Raw genomic sequence first — 21,647 nt, forward strand, 5'->3', positions numbered from 1 at the left:
TACGGTTCAGTACAGAAAGATCCCCAATGGAAAGCAAGTTAGTTCAAGATAGACTGCAATGCCTTAACCTTCACTTCCTTCTCATGCCTTTGTTGGACAGCTTCAATTCCTGTTGGTGGAATTCCTTAAAGCTCCCTTTCTCACTTAACTAATAGTGCCAGTAATGCTGTTGACCTGATTGGCAAATGGAAGATACTGCTTGCTGGGTGGTCATCCATCACTGTATCCTTGTAATTCTAAAAAGCTGTGTGCTTTGCTTACAGTCATGAGTCAGAAGACACTTGTCTAGGTTTTCATCAGGCAGAGTATCTGAAGTCAGAACATCTTAACTGACGTGTTTCTGGGAAAATGATTGCTCCTCTGTGCTCCCATAATGTCATTTCCTCTGACTCCTTCAGTGTAGGCTTACAGTATGTCTCTTTCAGTAGTAAGACTTCTCACATGGTGGCCAGTCTCCTCTTGAGCTAGCATTCCAAACAATAGCAAGGGGAAGTGATGAATTTCTTAAGACTGGATTTGCATGGAATCACTTTGTCATTTTTAGGTGCCCAGGGCAGTCCCAGAATCAGGGAATGAAAGGCGAGAACTCTTAATGGGAACAACTACAGAATAATTAATCAGAAAGGGAAAACTGTTATAACAAATGCTTAAGCGACTTTACTAATGGGTAATTTACTTATCTAATAATTCAAGAGAGACTGATTGCCAGCCCGGAAGAAGAAAAGGACAAAGGTAAAAGGAGAAGCATGGGGAAGGTTTTCAAGGAGAAGACTGAGCAGTGCTTCCTGTCTTTCTCGCCTTGGCCCTGAGTGCTTGGTTCTGCAGTCTTCCCTTGAATTTTTGCCTGGCATATCTGTGTGCTTGTTCTTCTCCCTGGATTGGTCTCCACTCAGTCCTCTCCAGTCCTCCCTGGCTCACTATTCTGGCCCTGGCTGCCTCCTGGTGCTCTAAGAACTTCATGTTTTGTTCTCTGGAAACGTAATAGCTATAGAGCATTACATGCCTGGCTTTTAATTTCCAGGAAAGTGGGTTAGTCTGCATCATAATTCTACTTATATTTATCGACCCTTTATGATGAATTGTAGTGAGGCGCTGCAGGCTGCGTCCCGCCACCCAGCTAGCTTTACACCCGAAATAACAACACACAAATTGTATTCTTTTAAACACTGCCTGGCCTGTTAGTTCTAGCTTCTTATCGGCTAATTCTTACATCTTGATTAACCCATTTCTATTAATGTGTGTAGCATGACGAGGTAGTGGCTTACCGGGAAGATTCTGGCCTACAGTCCATCTTGGGTCAGAGCTTCATCGCCTCTCTCCAGAGAGGAGAGGCATGGCGATTGCCTCACTTCCTCCCAGCATTCTGTTCTGTTTACTCCGCCTACCTAATTTTCTGTCCTATCAAAGGGCCAAGGCAGTTTCTTTATTAACCAATGAAATCAACACAAAACAGAAGACCCTCCCACATCAATGAATGATGCTCCTTATCCTTAAATTTTAAGAGGACAGTACTTTTACTTTGGATTTTATATGGAATGTGTGCACATGCTTCAATATTAAATACTTTGATTATATTTTCACAAATCCATAGTTAAAATATTCAGGTTTTTATTTACTACTAATGTTTAAAAATTATGTCTGCTAGTGTAAATTTAGAGTGTCAATATTTTTAAATTTAGAACATTAAATTTATGAGAGAAGAAATGTAATTTTGAAATACTGCAGACAGTATAGTTGAGAGTGAGAGCAGGTTCCTATGTCTCTATTCCCCACACTGTTTTTTTTGGGGGGGATGGGGTTTTTTGAGACAGGGTTTTTTGTATAGCCTTAGCTATTCTTGAGCTCCCTCTGTAGACTAGACTGGTCTCAAGCACAGAGATCCATCTGCCTCTGCTTCCCCAATGATGGGATGAAAGGCGTGTGCCACTGCCTATATTATATAACTGTTTCTAACATTACTGTCTGTCTGTCCAGACTTTAAAATGATTTCTTTGCAGGTGCAGACACAGAAGCATGTAGCCTTTAAAATTATTTTTATTTTATGTGCATTGGTGTTTTTCAGCAGGAAATGGGAAGTTACAGAGAGTTATGAGCAACCATGTGGGTGCTGGGGATAGAACTTGGGACCTCTGGAAGAACAAACAGCCAGTGCTCTCTTAACCACTGAGCCATCTCCCCAGCCCCAGAAGTTAAGCCCCATATAGTTAAGGTGTCTTTTAAAAACAGAAGTGAAGCCAAATGATGTGATACTTTGGCACAGTTCCAGCTACTCTGGAGGCTGAGCAGGAGAATAAGCCCAGGGAGGGGTTCTAGACTAATTTGGACAGCACAATGAGATACTGTCTACAAACACAAAATAAGGGTCAGCAACCCAAAAACATGGCTTTCCTACTGTGGTGACTTAAGCCTATAAGTCAGATACTTTGGAAGATGAGTCAAGAGGATTGAGAATTTGGGGCCAGCATGAGTGAATAACTAAGTAGCAAGACATGGAAAAATAGCATGTTTTAGACCTACTTCTCAGTACCGTATGAACCCGAGTTCCTGCTAGCTCCACAAATTAACAAAATGTGTAACTTCCTCATGCCTCTTTTTTGAGTATAGTTCCTACCTTCTGGGATTGTAAAGGGTTAAATGAGGTGATAGTCATGAAAGTTGTAATAGTTTCTTGCACCATAATAACAGTGGGTGCTATAGAAGCATTAGATCACTATAAATGAACTTTATTTTGAAGAAGGGTATTGTTAGGGTTACTAAAATTTTTAGAATGTTTCAGGTTTAAGATTGTGTATGGGGGTAAAGCTCTGTGTTTCCCAGTTGCATCAGTGTTTGTGGTAGTTTGAATAGCGATTTTAAGTACTTCTCACCCCCTCCACAGCCCTCCTGCTGTAGTGAGGTGCTGTTACTTATAGGCAGTGAGGTAGAATGCTTGCCTCAGATGATGGAAGGTAGGAAAAACATCTGAAAATCATTGGGCTTCAAAAATGATACTATAGTAGCACTTATTCTTTGGTTAAATTTAAAGTTTAAGTTTAAAAGTGTTACAGTTTTTTTTTTTTTTTTTTTGATTTTTCGAGTCAGGGTTTCTCCGTAGCTTTTGGTTCCTGTCCTGGAACTAGCTCTTGTAGACCAGGCTGGCCTCGAACTCACAGAGATCCGCCTGCCTCTGCCTCCCGAGTGCTGGGATTAAAGGCGTGCGCCACCACCGCCCGGCAGTGTTACAGTTTTGAAGTGTTGATTATACTTTTTTTTGATGGGCTGTTATGATTCAGCAATAGGACATTAGGTTAACAATAATTTCTCTTTTAAAAAGAGGTTGGCAGACCCATGAAACAAATACAACTATTGCTTTATGAAATTTTGTGTTTTCATGCTGTATAAAATATTTGTATTATTTTAATAAATAAGAAAATCATCAGAAAAGGTTTATTTATGTTTATGTAATATGTTTGTTGTGCACCCATATGCATGCCTGGTGCTCTTGGAAGCCAGAAGAGAGTGTTGGATCCCCTAAAACTAGTTACAGATCACTATGAGATGCCATGTGGGTGCTGGGAACTGAGTCCTCTGCAGGAGCAGTGGGTACTCTTACCTGCTGAGCCATCTCTCCAGTCCTTGTGTAAGCCTTTTAAGAAGATGAGGTAGAAAGTAAAATTGGAAGGTTTAATTATGAAGGAGGTGATGTGAGTGCATTTCCCCTAGTTCTAGCCCACTTTACAAATGTTAGTTACTCTCTGCTCTCCATCTCACAGTGAAGACATTCATGGTGTTCTCCTCATCTCTGGTCATGATGGGAGAGCCAAAACTGCAATCTAAGTATCTAGGGCTCACCTTTATGAATTTTTTCTTTATGAGACAGGGTCTCTCTGTGTAGCCCTGACTGTCCTGGAACTTGATTTGTAAACCAGGCTGTCCTCAAACTCACAGAGATCTGCCTGCCTCGGGCTTTGAGTATTGGAATTAAAGGCGTGCACCACCACTGTCCAACTGGTAAGATCTTAACATGAAGTAAGCTTTCATGTTATGACCTGTTCCATTCTTAAAGTGATTGAGAGTTAAATTTTTATTACTACATGTTGGACTTTTGGGTAATTGAATGAGGAAATGAAAAACATGTTTTTGGAATGAGTTGCTGGGAATCAAACACAGGACTCAGCATGTTAGGCAAATGTCCTATTGCTGAATCATAACAGCCCATCAAAAAAGTATAATCAACACTTCAAAACTGTAACACTTTTAGCCGGGCGGTGGTGGCGCACGCCTTTAATCCCAGCACTCGGGAGGCAGAGGCAGGCGGATCTCTGTGAGTTCGAGACCAGCCTGGTTTACAGAGCTAGTTCCAGGACAGGCTCCAAAAACCACAGAGAAACCCTGTCTCGAAAAAACCAAAAAAAAAAAAAAAAAAAAAAAAAAAAAAAAAAAAAACCTGTAACACTTTTAAACTTAAACTTTAAATTTAAAATTCTAACTTCATAGCTGTAACACTTCAATGAAAATAATTGTCTTACATACACCATCATCAAGAACATTTCTTTTGTCATGCTTTCTGCAAAATACTTTTAGAGAACTAGGATTAGTCTTAACTGTGACTTAAGGTTATTCCTCTTAACTAAATAAAGGAAGAGTTGCTATTTATAGCTGTATATGTTCTAAATGGCAAAGATATGTGATTAAAAGAGACTTAAAAAGAAAAAAAGTACCAGATGCTTTTAATGGGAAACCAGCCTATTAACCTTTTGTGATACTGCAAAAGAGAATAAGTAATAAAGGGAACATGTGTACGTATGTTCAATTTGTGGCTAGGCCATTTTAGTTGAATCAGTTAAAATGTACAACATCATGGGTGTTCATTTAAATTCTTTTTGATACAATTTTAGGTAGACAGTCATCTGTGTAAGCTCACTCCTCAGGTGTGATTCCTGACCTCAAAACACCTGCGCAGCGGTGTCATTTATAATCACAGGATACCACTAGGAATTGGGAAACAATGGGAAATAACACAATCCAAATGCTGTGTTGTGTTTTTCTTTTTATTAGTGTGCAGGTCCAACAAAAGCCCTTGGGTCTGCTTGACTTGTTCAAGTGTCCACTGTGGAAGGTACGTAACATATTTATTATTTATTACCCTACTTGCCTTAAAAATTTGCCTGAAAGCTTTATATTAAAGTGTATTTAATACTTTTGTCAATCATAGCATGCCATTTTGTGGTGCTCTCAGGTTGAACACTTTGTTATCTGATACAGAAAGGGAAAATCTAGGAGGATTTTATGCTTTCATGCAGAATTAATATTTGGTGATTTAGACAACCTACTAGTAATGTTTGTTTGAGAAAATCAAATAAGGACACTTAAATCTTGAGGCAAAAGTTTAGCAAATGATTTTTTTAAAATCTTGTTAGTAGGGTAAGATTTAAGCCCACTTCAAAGTAGTTACTTGATTCCCGTGTTTTCATTAGGTCAGCGTAATCAGCATGAAGCCAGTCTTGTTCCACTTGTTATCTGCCCTGTCTACTTTCTTTATTTACTTGAATCAAATTCCAGATAGATTTTTCTGGGGAAGAAAATCCTAAGAAGAATGAAATATTTACAGATGATGGAATTACCTTTGGAAGTGGCCTGTGTATTACTTACTCCTGCCTGAGTTATACCAAATATTTCACTTAAATAGTTTGCCTCTGAGACGGGATGTGACTCAGTTAGTAGAGCACTTTGTTGGTATGAATGAAACCCTGGGTTCTGTTCTCAGCACTGCACAACACTTAGTGTGGTAGTTATTTCTGTGCTCCAGCTCTCATGAGGTAGAGGCAGGAGGATCAAAAGTCTTAAGATTATCCTTGGTCATGATCAGTCTGTATTATAGGCTATCCTTAGTTCCATAAGACCCTGCTTACAAATCAAACCAAACTGAAATAACATTTTGCTTTCATGTAGATTCAGTAGCTCCCATTTCAGTCCTAAGTATGTCTTTCCAATTGTTGGCTTCAAAATGCCATTACTCAGGTGGATCTCTGTGAGTTCGAGGCCAGCCTGGGCTACAAGGGCTAGTTTCAGGACAGGCTCCAAAGCTACAGAGAAACCCTGTCTCAAAAAAGCAAACAAAATGCCATTACTTAGATATTTCAATAACTATTTCTAACTGTAACACAAGGACATTTCTCCTGCCATTAGCTTTAGAAATCATCTGGTCTGAGAGGCGGGCATGACAGCTCATGCCTGTAATTCTAACAACATGGGAGGAGGACTGCTGTGAGTTCTAAGACAGTCTAAAGTAAAGGGTGAGATTTTTGAGCCTGACAGTGGTGGCGCACACCTTTAATCCCAGCATTTGGGAGGCAGAGGCAGGCTGATCTCTGAGTTTGAGACCAGCCTGGTCTACAGAGCTAGTTCCAGGACAGCCAGGACTACCAAAAGAAACCCTGTCTTGAAAAACCAAAACCAAAACCAAACAAACAAACAAAAAGAAATCTTCCAAAAAATAAAGCAAACAAAATCCAACTAACCACCCCTCCCAAGAAAGAGAGAAAAAGGTGTGCGTGGGGAGGGGGAAGGTCTACTTTGAATATCTTTCAGTAGTTGCAATCAGCTAAATCATAGGGATTTAAGTTGTATTTATTTGGGATATTTCCCTATTGTTACTTTAAATCCTCATTGCATGAAGAAAACATTTTTGTTGTTCAAATATCTTGATTTTTCTCATTGAGTGCTGGAATTGTATCTTTCCCATGAACACTTATGAGTACCTTTGGAAAAATGCTGTGTATCTTAATTGTGACTGCTGTGGTTTCAAAATCTCCAGGATCTGGGAAGTCTGAAAATGCTTTGTACAGATAATTTTTTTTAAAAGATAAGTAGAAGCACTTAGGTTCTGAACTGAAGAGGTGTACTCCTCTCCTAGCTCTGAGAGGTGAGGACGATAATACAGTAGATACGACTCCTCTAGATGGAGCAGAGTGTGCCCTGTCTACATGTGGACGGTCGTATGCCAGTGGAAAGAGCAGGATATTTTGAGGGGAAAAAAAGGGAAAGATTAATGTTCTTGACAAATAGAAAGCAACAAACAGTTCTCTGGACTTTGGAAAAGTAAGTTGAAATTTTCTAGACTCTGCATTGTGGATTATTTGTAATCAAAGGCAATTTCAAGTTTAGATTTTTTTTTTTTTTTGAGTTTTGGATACAGGGTTTCTCTGTGTGTAGTCCTGGCTGTCCTGGAACTCGCTCTGTAGCCTCGAACTCACAGAGATCCACCTGCCTCTGCCTTCCAAGTGCTGGGATTAAAGGTGTGCGCCACCACCACCCACCTTGGAAGTACTTATTTTTATGTAATCTAGCTTTATACTGTTAACTTCTGACTAGTGTGTTTCAGAAATTGCCAAAACATTGCTAATTTTAATGTCATCCCTCAATAATTATACTTTTATCACTGACCTATATAGGGACATTTAATTTTACTTCTTTTATCAAAATTTCTAGTTAGTATATCGGGCTTCACTGTGATATCTTCATGCACAGATGTCAGTCTCCTTTATTTTCAGTCACACAGGAACAGTTTAAATATAGAGGACATTTGGAAACCGCAGTATTATAACCGAAGATCATCTCTGTGTGTACTGTGTAGAGAGGATCAGTTTCCAAAGCCCTGTAGTGCTTATGCCATTCATTGTTGTTGTGAAAGCATTCTTCATTCCTGTTCTTCATGGTGTGCGCTAGAAAGATAGCGTATGAAGGAGGTTACTGAGCTCACACAAGCAGAGTTTACCTTTTCAGTTAAACAGCAAGTGCTCCTAGCGTGCAACACACTGCTATCAGGAGTGCTTCATGGGCCCAATCTCTAAGTTATTGGTTTATTATTCTGAGTAAACAGTAGTTAAATGTATAAGGGAACTGCTAATGAAGTAACCACACACGCTCATTTTGAGTCAGGATTATTTAATATAATTGCTCAATACTCCATATGATACATATACTGTAACCTCCATGCACAGGTGAGAAAACAAAGTGCAGAAAGGTTACTTACTGACTTCTGTGGCTAGTGTGTGAAAGGCCTGACTTTGAAAGGCTAGTTTCTAATCATGTACCCTTAATTGTTATTTTACTTTAAAACTAAATCTACTTCTGGAGACAGAGGATCTATGGTTTTAAAGTCTAGGGGGAAAAGGTATAAAAAAAGTATGATTGAATTCTGAATTGAGGTTAAGGGTATAAGCCTTCCTGGAATGTAGAGAAGGCTGTATTTGAGCCTACTACATACTACCACTCTCCGACCCCAAGGTAAGTGCAGCTCCCTGAGCAACTGTGGCACCTTACAGTAAAAACTGCCAGCTTGCTTAGTCTTTTTATTTTGGTGCCAGTGATCCAACATTTGTTTCACCACTTGAGGTTTTAAGTAATTCCTGTCTTCTGCAGACTGGTTGTTTTCAAAGAACTGGGATGTTTTGTGTCCTAAGGGTTTTCTAGTAGAGGTCAGGGACAGTATTCCACAGTCTAGGAAAACTGTAGATGCATTTGGGTGCAGCATGCATATGGATGTTTACTTTGTTACAGTTCTGCTGTAATACAATGATTTATGAGGGCTGGCGAGATGGCTTAGTTGGTAAAGGCACTTGCCACCAAGCCTGATCCCCCCTGGGTAGATCCACTTGGTAAGAAGGGAACCTTCTCTCAGGGATCATATTCTGGTTTCTGCTTGTGCACCATGGCATGGAACCTCCCCCATCAATAAACACAATAAAATATGGTTTATTAAGCTTGAGTTGACTGAGTGATGATGGTGCACACCTTTAATCCCAGCACTCGGGAGGCAGAGAAATATGGATTTCTGTGAGTTTGAGACCAACCTCATCTACAGAATGAGTTTTAGGGCAGCCAGGGGTACACAGAGAAACCCTGTTATCAAGAAACAAACACAAACAAAACTCCTAGAGAGCCATAAAACTGGTAGGAATACAACCAACTGTTGGCTGTTTGTTCACATGGAGAAATTTGTTTTTCTGAACGTAAGTTGATTTTTGTTGTTTTGTTTGGATTGTTCTAAACAAATGTGTTTCTATGAGTATCACTGATGAGGCCTTCAGAGGAAAGGTCCCATATCCAGGAGAGCAGAAACTGCCTTACTGACTTTCACATTGTAGGTGCAACTCCAGCATATGGCCCTGTGAAAGGAGGTTGATTAGTTTTGTCTACAGAGTTTATTTACTTATTTTTTTATAATAACTCAAGCTGGGTGTTAGGATTTTTTTTTTAAAAAAAATCTTAAGAAGAAGAAAAAGCTAGAGGGAAAGCATCAACATAGAAGTTAATAGTGTAATGCAAATAGTAGTTAAATAAATAATTCACCACGATTCATTTCTTCAAGAGTTCTTATTTTAATTTGGTTAACAATTTCATCATCTTTTACTACTTTTAAAAGCAATATTTAAATTAAAATAAAAATTTCATTTGACTTTGTAAGGTATGTGAACGGCCATGCAAAAAAACATTATGAAGATGCACAGATAACCTTGCCCAACCATAAGAGGTCAGAAAAGCAAGAGAAAGCTCAGCATACAGTGTGTATGGATTGCAGTAGCTACAGCACATACTGGTAAGTTGATATTTTCTGGAGATGGTATTGTCTTAACAAATGTGTTCTTCTAAGTCAAGTTTCTTTGTTTGAAAGATTGTTTTGATAGTCTTCCTTATCTCATTGTGGTTCTCTTCTCTTCTACTCCCTGAGAGATAAATGTCAATAATTTAGTGTTACCAACTCAGCATTTCAGGCTGTTTTCCCCTGTAAAGTATCTTACACTTTTAGAGGAGGTTGGAGATACCCATGCCAGGTGGTGTATGCCAGTATTCCTAGCATTCTTCAGGCTGAGCAAGATTCTGAGCTACAAAGCTAGATCCTGTCTCCAAAAAGTATAATTTGGGAGCCTTGCTGTATCCTTGTAATATAATGTGCATTTCATGTAAATGGTAGTAAAGTCATGTCAGTTTTTTGTGGCTACTTAGGAATGAGTTATTCAGGCTGCAAGTAATGTTCAGCAATTTCCTTCCCATGCAGTATATGCAGAGGAACTGGAATTTGCAGTTTTAACTTGTGTCTGAAGCAGTTTCTTTTACCTGATCATAAATTATGATGAACAGTTTTTTAGTTGTTTTACTTTCAATTCTCAGAGTTGCTGACTTTGGGGGGGGGCATTTAGAAGACCCTTCTAGTCTTATTTGTATTTACTAAATATTCCTTGAATGTTACATGAATGCAGTATTGATCAGAAATGGATATTTAAAGTCCAAATATCCTCGTTTGTTGACTTGCTTTTGGTGAGGGGTTTGAGACAGGATTTTGCTGTGTGACCCAGGCTGGCTCTTCCCTCAGCCTCCTGAGTGCTGAGTTTCTGTCACCACCACACTTGTTTCCAGGGGTTTCTCCGAGACCCACACTTTCTGTTGAAGGGCATGCTGTCTGTAACTAACTGTAGGAAGACGTCCAGCAAAAGGAAGAAAATTAGACTAGTGCTTTTCCATGCCTTTTAATGTTTTACAGGTTTAGCATAGTTAAAATTTGACTATTGAACATGTCTGTTCAAGGTTTAACAAGTACTCTTTGGTACTTGAATGATAGAGCGGTGGGGAGAAGAAGCTTAGAGATGGGTGCAGATTCAGTAATAGTGTTTTCTGAGACCCAGGACAGTGTGGAATACTCCTTCCTACCACAACTAAGCATTAGCCAGGTTGCTGCTGATGCTTGAACCTGGCCAGGCCTTATAGAAGACTTGGGGTAGACCCAAGTCATATCCTAGCCCTCCACTAATCCCTGCCCCTTTTTATGTATCAGAATGGCACAGCTTCTTGGCTTATAGAATCATGTATTCTGTGTTTATAACCACTGCTTTAGTGACAGCAGAAATTCAGGTCATTCTTGAATGTCTTATCTCCCCATCACAGTCATAGGTCATATCAACCAGTGTGGTGAAGGTGCTGACAGCATTCACTCTTGATTCCAGTTAGCAGTGTGCATGGGATGCTCAAAAGGGAGCTTTGTCAATACAGTTGGATCTGTATGCTGTAAAAAGCTTGCTGGTGATTTTCTTGCTATTGGTAAAATTCTGAGGAAATGGCAAATCTTTGAGGAAATTTCAAGGATCAGCTTAATGGGTTGAAATTATTTTCATAGGCCTCTATAAGAACATCTATTATATATTTTATTGGCTTTGCATTTTTGTTAGCTTGACATTGGAGTTTAATTTCTTTTACATTACTGTAGCATGCAAAGGTAGTAGGCATCATTTCATGGCCGAATTGAATTAGAAAATCTTGAACCTTGGTGGAGAATGCACCCGGGAGTGGCAGAAGCTTTTTGGCCAATCGCCAGTCTTTTGTGTGCGGTTGAACAGAGCTGTAAGTGTGTAGATACCCAGAGCTTCAGAAATGCAGGAAGGAAGCTGCAGCTGGAGGGGTCACATTAGCTGCATTTGTAGGCTTGAGAACAAAATGCCAGGGAACCACACTGCAAATTACACTGACATGTAAATCCCCCAAAGGAATTGGTGATTGATGTGAGTTCATGAAGCTTTGGTTTGAATTAGTTTTTTCCCCCCATACTTTAACTGTTAGAAAGAAACAGATTTCTCTGAGTAGGGGTATTGTGTCATTTCTCAATGTTGTTTAGGAAGTTCCTTGTACATCAGGTTTCCAATGGCTAGACTGAATGATAATGTTCAAAGGTAAAAATACTTGAATATTGGATTGTTAAGCATTTTGACTTCAGCTCTTCTTCCACTTCCCCTAGTAGCTTACCCAGATTGAACCTAGCTCAGGATTGCACATGCTCAGCAAACACTACTGATTTCTGTCCCAGTCTCTTTTTATTTTTATTTTTTATTAATTTGAGACAAAGTTTTGCTAAAATATGCAGGCTGTCCTTGATCTTGGTCAATAGGAGCCCAGGATTTATCCTCTCAAATGCTGGGATTACAGGTGTGAGCCACTACACCCAATTTTGTGAAGCCCTCCCCACTCCTTTATGGTTGGTGTTATAAGGTATTCTGAGGCTAACAGTTGTTATTGCCTGTGTGTATCCATGTGTGTGCACTTACATGTCATTCCATAGTTGTTCAGATGTCATTGTCTACGTGCCATAACCTTGTTGTTTGGAGACAGGATCTCTGGGATTTACGTTAGACAACGCTGTCTGCCCAGAGGTTCAAGGGGTCTCCTGTCTGTTTCCCCAGGGCTGGGGTTACAGATATCCCAGCTTTTACATGGGTATTGGAGATAACACAGGTCCTTGGAATATGTTCTTTGCCAACTGCACCATTTTCCCAACCCCTGCTTACAGTCTTTGTCTTTGTTTTCTTTTCCCAAGAGTCTTGCTCTGCCCCTTCCTTGCATATAAAGTTATCACTGAAAATTCCTTTTTCCTAACTCCATTTACAGGGGATAATCTCTACTGAACTCTAGCTTCCAGGACACTAGTCATTTCCTGTTCCATGTCAGTCGTTTATAAATCTCCTTGGAGACTACAGATGCCACCTCTTAGATCTTTCTGTTTTCCTCTTTGTCTTATGCAGTCTAAGCAGTGTATGTTTGAATGACGAAGGACTGGGCCAGGAGCTCAGTACTGAAACACTTGCCAAGTGTGGAAAGCCTAGTTCAGTCTCTAGTACTGGGGTGGAGAAGATTTGGTTAGCAGTCTTTTTTTTTTTGGTTAATATTTATTTATTTATTATGTATACAATATTCTGTCTGTGTGTATGCCTGCAGGCCAGAAGAGGGCACCAGACCCCATTACAGATGGTTGTGAACCACCATGTGGTTGCTGGGAATTGAACTCAGGACCTTTGGAAGAGCAGGCAATGCTCTTAACTTCCAGCCCCGGTTAGCTGTCTTTTAAAAGGGGAAAGGATGTATCAAATCTGCAATATTGTGTCCTTTGGTCATCATAAAGGGCTGAAGGTGCATGACAGAAGGCAAACACTTTCCCTTCTGTGGATAGGCAGGGGGCCCCTTTTAATTCTGATGTTAGCGGAGCCTCCAGAGAGAAGGCATATACGGTAATCCTAACATAAGCAGAGGAGAGAAAGCGTATACACTAATTCTGATAGAAGAGAGCCTCCAAAGGGAAGGCATATACGGTAAAAGTTGTGGTTTGGCACAAGCCCACTCCCTCAGAAAATCCAGCTGACATGAAACAGATAAAGGATGATTTCAGTAGTGAAAATCTTCCCAAAATTTTTATATAAAGACCAATCTTCAGTTTATTGTTTCAGTTTATTGATCATCCTGTTCCCTTCCTGATACAAATGGAATTATATGTGGTATACGTTATTGCAGTTGAAAAGAAACACAAATTGAAATTAGTTTTATGTAAATAGACATATGATGGCAATAGATTAAAAATACCAAATAATTCGTTGATATCTGACTTAGTCAGCTGTAATCCTTGTGAGCAGTAGCCGAATGAGAATGGATTACGAAAAAATATTAAAATTACTAGAATGTCTTTTTACCAAAAGCATCCCTTCAAACTAATATGAAATATGAACCCATTCATGTCTAAAACTGCTTGTATTTCAGATTAATTTTATTTTTATGTTATTATTAAAAAATAAAAAAATATTGTCACATAAACTCTTTAAATAAAGATTTGATCCCTCCCCCCTTTTTGGTATTTTGAGACAGTTTCTCTGTGTAGCCCTGGCTATTCTGGAACTCACTCAGTGAACCTTGAACTCAAAGAGATCCACCTGCCTCTGTTTCCTGAGTGATGGGGATTAAAGGCATGTGCCATCACTGCCCAGGTTGGCTGGTTTCTCCCCCTCATCCCTCTCCTACCCTCCCCTTGAAGGTAGGGTCTAGCTTTGTGGTCAAGGCTGGCCCCAAACCCGTGCTTTGTTCCTGAGTATTGGGATTGCTTCTCCTCTCCTGCCTCAGATTCCCTCCTTTTCCCTGAAGGATGGGGAGGGGTGACAGGGTCTCTTCACTGTGTTGTCTAAGCTGGCCTGGACTCCTGGGCTCAGGCCGTCCTTCTGAGTAATGGAGATCGTAGCATAGACAGAAGCTGTTGGTGTTTTAAGGAATGGAAAGCAGGGAGAGATTTACTTCAAAATTGTGTTTTGAAGTTTAAAAAGAAACTTTGTAATAGAAGCGACCTCAAATCATGAAAGACTTCTTTAATAAGCCAGTGCTTATCTGATTTTAGCAGAGGACGGGTATTTTATCTGAGTGTACTCTCTTCATTTTCATAATTGGAAATTTGAGGCTAAGACAGTAGAATTTAATAAAAGAATTTAAATATACTCTTGATTTCTAAAGACTTTCTTTTAAATTTTAACTTCAAGTTTGAAATATTTAGTAGAATGTCAGCTTGCATTTTCTTCAGTATCTGTCATTTATAATAAAGTGTTTGGTTCTACTTGTAAATATCAAAATATTATGCATTTGAATGAAAAAGAGGTGCTTTCTGAATCCTAGCTACTTTCCTTTGTGGTATTTAACATGCTTTTTATGAAGTGTTTGCTCCTTCACCATTGGTTAACAAAGTTGCTTCCTTTGCGTAATGGTTCCTTCTTGTTTCAGATGAATAAAGAATCGCTTCATTAGGTATATTTACTTAGTTAATCAAGAATTTGATGTGAAACCTTATGGCATTAGTAACTTCCAAAACACCACCAACAGCAGTGGTGAACAAGCAAATGCTGTGTGGAGAACGTTCAAGTTAAGACAGAGGTGGACATTGTCTCTGGTTCTGGGTATGGCATGTGTGTTATTCAGTTTAGTAGCAATTGGGAAGTTATATGTCATGAGTATAATTGAGAAATTCAGTACTTTGTTTTAATTTATTTTACTAAGAAGAATTTAAGTAGCCCCGTGTGGCTAGGTTAGTACTGGATAATTTAGTCTCAGCATATCTGAATTTAAACTAACTAAATTAATTTTATGAAACTCAAAAAACTTTAAGGAAGAAATCTGATAGAAGGTCCAGAAAGAAACCAATTTCAAAGTAATCTTTGTTAATTAAAATAATTGCAAATAGAGCTGGGCAGTGGTGGCGCACACCTTTAATCCCAGCACTCAGGAGGCAGACACAGGTGGACTCTGTGAGTTCGAGACCAGCCTGGTCTACAGAGTAACCCTGTCTCAAAAAACAGAAAACAAAACAAAATAATGGCAAATAACTGTGCCTTAAAAATAAACTCATTAGTATATTTTAATAGTTAAATACTTAGTGAGTTAATTCCACTTGTCAGCCAACATTCATTTTCAAAGAAGTGTCAGATTATTTTATCTTAAAAGCAAAAAAAATGTATTTTATAAGTATTGAAAACCAACCCTCATTTTAATAAAACTGCTGTTATTAAATATGTTCTCTAATTTAAAAAAAATCAGGTTTAATTCATACATATATGTATGTGTCTGAGTGTATGTCACGTGTGTGCAGATGCCTGTGGAGATCAGAAGAGGGACGGCATTGGATTCCCCTAGAGCTGGAGTTAGAAGTGGTTTGTGAGCCTATCTCCCATGGGTGCTGGGAACTGAATTTGCTTCCTCAGGAAGAGCTGTCCTTCCAGCTCTCCAAATATGATTTGTAAATGTTATTTTTCATTTTAATATTCAATTTACCTAATTTTTCTTGTTTTGCTTTTGTTGTTGTTTTCCCTTTTCTACTAAATGATGAGCCTTTCTCCTCACTAAAAGATAGTGTGTTGCGGATCAATGTGAGTTCGAGACCAGCCTGGTCTACAAGAGCTAGTTCCAGGACAGGCTCCAAAACCACAGAGAAACCCTGTCTCAAAAAACAAAAAACCAAACAAACAAACAAACAAACAAAAAAGATAGTGTGTTAACAAGTAGAGCTCACATTTACTTGAAGAGTCACTGAAAACCGCTAAGGAAAAGATCACGTGAGTATATATATGATAGCTTAACAATTGGTTTAGGGATACAGACAGTCTGTGGCTTCTGGAAATGTTAAGATTTTCTGAATTTTGATTTCCTTGTGCTGTCCTAGTTTCTCCTATCACAAGTCATGGAGAACCCAGGAGAGGGGCTTTCTGGTGCATTTCAGCTAAGCTCTGCGTAGCACTTGCATCTTCATGTGCTGGAGTATGCACACATGCAATTTTGTTCTTGGGCCAGGGAAGATAATAAATCAAGATTATTTAAATCAAGAAGTAGGAGGCTGGAGAGGAATAAAGGAAGAAAACCAACATTGCCAGGTGGTGGCGGTGGTGGTGCATGCCTTTAATCCCAGCACTTGGGAGGCAGAGGCAGAGGCAGGGGGAAATCTCTGAGTTCAAGGCCAGCGTGGTATACAGAGTAAGTTCCAGGACAGCCAGGGCTACACTGAAAAGCACCCCCCCCCCCAAAAAAAAGGAGACGGAAAACCAATATTTATTGATGCTCCCTTTGCCTTCAGTGTAGTGTCGTAAAAATCAAATACATAAAAATTATCCTAATGAGTTCTTTTTTTTAAATATTTATTTATTTATTATGTATACAGCATTCCTTCCATGTATGCGTGCAGGCCAGAAGAGGGCACCAGACCCCATTACAGATGGTTGTGAGCCACCATATGGTTGCTGGGAATTGAACTCAGGACCTTTGGGAGAGCAGGCAATGCTCTTAACCTCTGAGCCATCTCTCCAGCCCCCTAATAAGTTTTCTTACTAGTGACATTAAGAGTGTTGAGATGCAGGGCAGTTGTAAATACTTAAAAAAAAATTCTCTCTCTCTCTCTCTCTCTCTCTCTCTCTCTCTCTGTGTGTGTGTGTGTGTTTGTGTTTTGCCTGCATGTATGTTTATACATTGCATGTGATATCTTGGGGTAACTCTAACCAAGCAAGTAAAAGTCTTGTATGACAAAAACCTTAAGACATAAGAAGAAAGAAATTGGAGAAGATATCAGAAGATGGAAAGCTCTCCCATTCTTGTTGATCAGTAAACTTAATATAGTTAAAATGGTCATCTACAAAAAACAATATACATATTCAGTACAATCCCCATCAAATTCCAACATAGTTCTTCACACATTTTGAAAGGACACTCTTCAACTTCATATGGAAACACAAAAAACCCAAGATAACTAAAACAATTTTGAATAATATAAGAACTGCTGGAGGTCTCACCATCCCTGATTTTAAGTTGTTCTACTGAACTATATTAATAAAAACAGCACGGTATTGGTACAAAAACAGACGTATTGATCAATGGACTCTAATTGAAAACCCAGTCATAAATACCTGTGGGCACCTGATTTTTTTTTTTTTATAAAGAAGCCCGAAATGAAAACTGGGAAACAAAGCATCTTTAACAAATGATGCTGGTCAAACTGGATGGCTGCATGTAGAAGAATTTAAATAGAATCATACCTGTCACCCTGCACAAAACTCAATCCCAAGTCGATCAAAGACCTCAACATAAAACCAGATACTCTGAGCCTGAAAGAGGACAAAGTGGGAAATAGCCTTGAGCTCATTGGAAGACTTTCTGAATAGAACCCTATTAGCACAGGCACTAAGACCAACAATTAACAAATGGGACCTCATGAAACTGAGAAATTTTCTCCATGGAACAGGATACCGTCATTCAGACAAAGCAGCAAACTACAGAATGGGAAAAGACTTTTAACAGCTACACATCTGATAAGGCTAAAATCAAAAATATATTAAGAACTCAAAATACTAGATATCAAGAAAATATAATCTGATTTAAAAATAGGGTACAGATCTAAATAGAATTCTCAAAAGAGGAAACTCAAAACAGCTGGAAAACACTTAAAAAATGTTCAACACTCTTAGTCATCAGGGAAATGCGAACCAAAACTACTGTGAGATTATATATTTTACACCTATCAGAATAGCTAAAATCACTATCAAAAGTGACAGCTCATGCCAGTGAAGATATGGAGGATGGGGAAAACTCCTCCTTTGCTGGTAGGAGTGCAAACTTGCACAGTTAATTTGGAAATCAGTATGGGAATCTATCTATCTCAAGATCCAGCTATACCACTCTTGGGCAAATATACTTGAAGGTTGTTTTATCCTAACACAGGGACACTTGTTTGGCCGTGTTTACTGCAGCTTCATTCATAATAGCCAGAAATTGGAATCACTGTCCCTCAACAGAATGGATAAAAAAAATGTGGTATTCCTACACAGTGAAGTACTAGTCATCTGTTAAATTATGAAATTCACAGGCATATGGAATGCAGAAAGAAGAAATAGGAGGAGAAATCTAGGCAAAAGAAGGAGTAGTGAGAAAAGGAGAAGGAGAGGAGAATGCAAGGGGCCAGCCACACAGCCAGCCACAGAGTAAGAAGGAAAGAAAGATACATAGAATAAAAAAACTGGTGCTGGAGAGATGGCTCAGAGGTTAAGAGCACAGCCTGCTCTTCCAAAGGTTCTGAGTTCAATTCTCAGCAGCCGAAATCTGGTGTCCTCTTCTGGTCTGCAAGCATACATGGAGGCAGAGTACTGTATATTAATAAATAATAAATAAAACTTTAAATAAAAAAAGGCAAAAACTCAGAGGTAAAACTTAAAGAGAAACAGGATACTTAGTTAGAAAAGCTGACTAGAAACAACCCAAGCTAAAGCCAGGCATTCATAAGTAAGAATAAGTCTCCGTATGTAAATTTGGGAGCTGGGTGATAGGCACCCAAAGAGTAAAAACAAACCAAAACAAAAGCCAACTACACTCTTCCTAAGCAAAAGAAATAGGATAGTTATGGCTATACTGGGGTGAGAGGGCTTGTAAATGAAAATTTAGTTTCCTCCAATGGGCAGACTGCTCTTAATGCCCAGCAGTAGATGCCAATAGAAAAAGCACTCAACAGCGTCTTTGGAGGGTCCTTTTCTCACAGTGTTGTGTAGGAGTTTTTCATTTTTGTTTTTTTAAAAAATACTTTTTTTTCCCCTGCGCCTAAAAAATACTTCTTAATATATGCGTGTGTGTATATATATCTCCATCCTTTTTTCCCCTACACGTCTTTGGCATATGAATGAAATGGCGTCCAGTTTAGTGTTTTCTGTGACTCCAGAGCGTGCAAATGTGGCCTCTGAGTTCTGTGCTCTCCTTTGAGCTCTTTTCCTTTTGTTTGTTCTGTTGATTCCAATGTGATAGTTTTTGCTTTATTATATTTTATTATTATCCTTCAGAAATCTGTTTTCTACTGAAAGGGAGAAAGGAAGCGGATCTAATGGGAGGGGCGGTGGAAAAGAACTGGAAGCTATAGAGGGGGGAAACATTCATAATATGTGAGAAGAAAATCTATTTTATTTATTTATTTTTTCCCCTCTGAGACAGGGTTTTTCTGTAGTTTTGGAGCCTGCCCTGGAGCTAGCTCTTGTAGACCAGGCTGGACTCGAACTCACAGAGATCCGCCTGCCTCTGCCTCCCAAGTGCTGGGATTAAAGGCGTGCGCCACCACCGCCCGGCCTGAAAATCTATTTTCAATTAAAGGGGAAGTAGAGTCAGAGTCAGCAGGATGGCTCAATGGGTAAGGGTCCTTACTACCAAGGCTGGCACCTGAGTTTGATCCCAAGGACTTACATGGTGGGAAGAGAGAGTCTGTTTGCTTGTTGTTGTACTATATGGGTGTCACATACATTCATACAGAAACACAGTAAATGAGTAAGTGAAAGTCAAATAAAAAAAATTAACTTGTAGAGTCATACTATTTCATATATTATTAAAATAAGGGGGTGCCAAGTTTTTTCTCTTAATTGCATTTATATTGATGGGAAAACTGACTCATGAGAGCAGTTGATTTTATTAGGTTTGAAATGTTCTAAATTAGATACATCTGTTCAAGTAATTCATGAACTCTCGTAATAACTTGTATTATCTCAAATGGCATACTGCAAACTAAAACTCACCTCAGTGTATCTGCATGAACATAGTCACCCTTCACATTTTTCTCAAGTTCTGCAAGTTTACACAATGCTGATACAGTTAAAGCCTATGCTTTATTATTAGTATTGTGTCTTGATGTGTAGCTTAGGCTGGCCTCCAAATCATGTTTCTCCTGCTTTAGCCTCTTGATGTGGGTGGGTGTCAACATTCCTTGTCTGACTGACATCAGGATAAGCCTTGGTAAACTCTTCCACAACTCAAACAGCCAATGTTGGCAGAAAATATGTGGTCATTAACTCAATATCTTCTATTTATTTTGATAATTCTATAAACTGTGATGAGTCACATTTGTGTATTTATCCTAAACACTTTTAATCACTGCTGCCATGATACACAGGTGATTGGAGATCACAGATATTTGCGGTAAGTATATCATGGTGGAACAAATTAAAAAGGGAAACAGTATTAAGAAATCCAGATTTCTGATAGAACATTGTCTTGATAGAAAGTTTTCTTATCGCCGGGCGATGGTGGCACACGCCTTTAATCCCAGCACTCGGGAGGCAGAGGCAGGCGGATCTCTGTGAGTTCGAGACCAGCCTGGTCTACAGAGCTAGTTCCAGGACAGGCTCCAAAGCCACAGAGAAACCCTGTCTCGAAAAACAAAACAAAACAAAAAAAAAAAAGAAAGTTTTCTTATCTATCTGAAAGTGACAATCGTGCAAACAAATCTTAAAATGTTGATAGCATGATTTTGATTTGTCTCACTTTGAAATGCTGGGACCACAGAGAGGCACTGCACTGCTAGGCTAAGAGCTCTTACCTGAGATCATTTTTTTGTTAAGGTTGCTGATGAGTGAAGGTATTTTTATGTAAAATTGTGCATAATATGAGACACAGCACACCCAAGTATCAACTGAGTAGTACCTCTTACCCTGCATCCATCCATCCATCCATCCATCCATCCATCCATCCATCCATGGCTATGTAACCCTGACTGGGCTGATGTGGAACTCAGTATGTAGATCATGCTGGTCTCATTCTGATCCAGTCTGCCTGCTTCTGCCTCCGAGGGCTGGGATTAAAGATATACACCACTAATGCCCAGCCTCAGTACCTCTTACTGTTTTTTTTTTAAATAAAGATTTATGTATTCTGTATACAGTGTTCTGCTTGCCTGCATACCTGCATGTCAGAAAAAGGCACCAGATCTCATTAGAGGTACCTGGGAGGCACCAAGTGGTTGCTGGGAATTGAACTCAGGACCTCTGTAAGAATTACCAGTACTCTTAACCTCTGAGCCATCTCTCCAGTCCCTCTTTCTGGTTTTTAATAATAACTTTATTTTTTGAAATTATACTCCTATCTATCATTTTCTGCATTTCCCTTTTCTCCCTCCAACTTGTCCCGTGCAGTCTCTGTTTTCTCTCAAATTCATGGCCTCTTTTTCTTTAATTGTTACATACATACATATGTGCATATGTATGTGTATTCCTAAATACATAAATATGGATTGCTAAGTATGTATATGATCTCAGGGCTTATCACTTGGTATTGGATAACTAATTGGTGCTCCACATCCTCTGAAAATCATCTTAATTTCTGAAGTCATTGGTTGAGGCTAATTTCTTCAGTTATTTATTTTTTACCTAAGGGCAACTTTTTATGTTAAAATCCATTTTCTGAAAAATTATTTGTGTAATTTATTATTTCAAAGTTTTTTAAAAAATATTTATTTATTTATTTTGTATACAATAGTCTATCTGTATGTATGTCTGCAGGCCAGAAGAGGGCACCAGACCTCATTACAGATG

At 39.0% G+C, this 21,647-nt stretch overlaps 1 protein-coding gene across 2 annotated transcripts in view; it reads left to right on the forward strand.

The window, feature by feature from the left end:
- The window catches only part of Usp3 (ubiquitin specific peptidase 3), a 78,484-nt gene that overhangs the window by 21,225 nt on the left and 35,612 nt on the right, over positions 1-21,647 (forward strand). Inside the window, exons 2-3 of one of the 2 annotated variants that reach the window (XM_041679469.1) lie at positions 5,038-5,098; positions 9,449-9,580. In XM_041679469.1, coding sequence (XP_041535403.1) covers positions 5,038-5,098; positions 9,449-9,580 — 193 coding nt within the window. The remainder of the gene's footprint in view (positions 1-5,037; positions 5,099-9,448; positions 9,581-21,647) is intronic. The other variant, XM_041679470.1, reaches the window with a different exon arrangement.

The sequence above is a fragment of the Microtus oregoni genome, unplaced genomic scaffold (genome assembly GCF_018167655.1).
Source record: "Microtus oregoni isolate MIOR12 unplaced genomic scaffold, Mior012 000032F_ref0000030, whole genome shotgun sequence".
In the NCBI taxonomy this organism is placed as follows: domain Eukaryota; kingdom Metazoa; phylum Chordata; class Mammalia; order Rodentia; family Cricetidae; genus Microtus; species Microtus oregoni.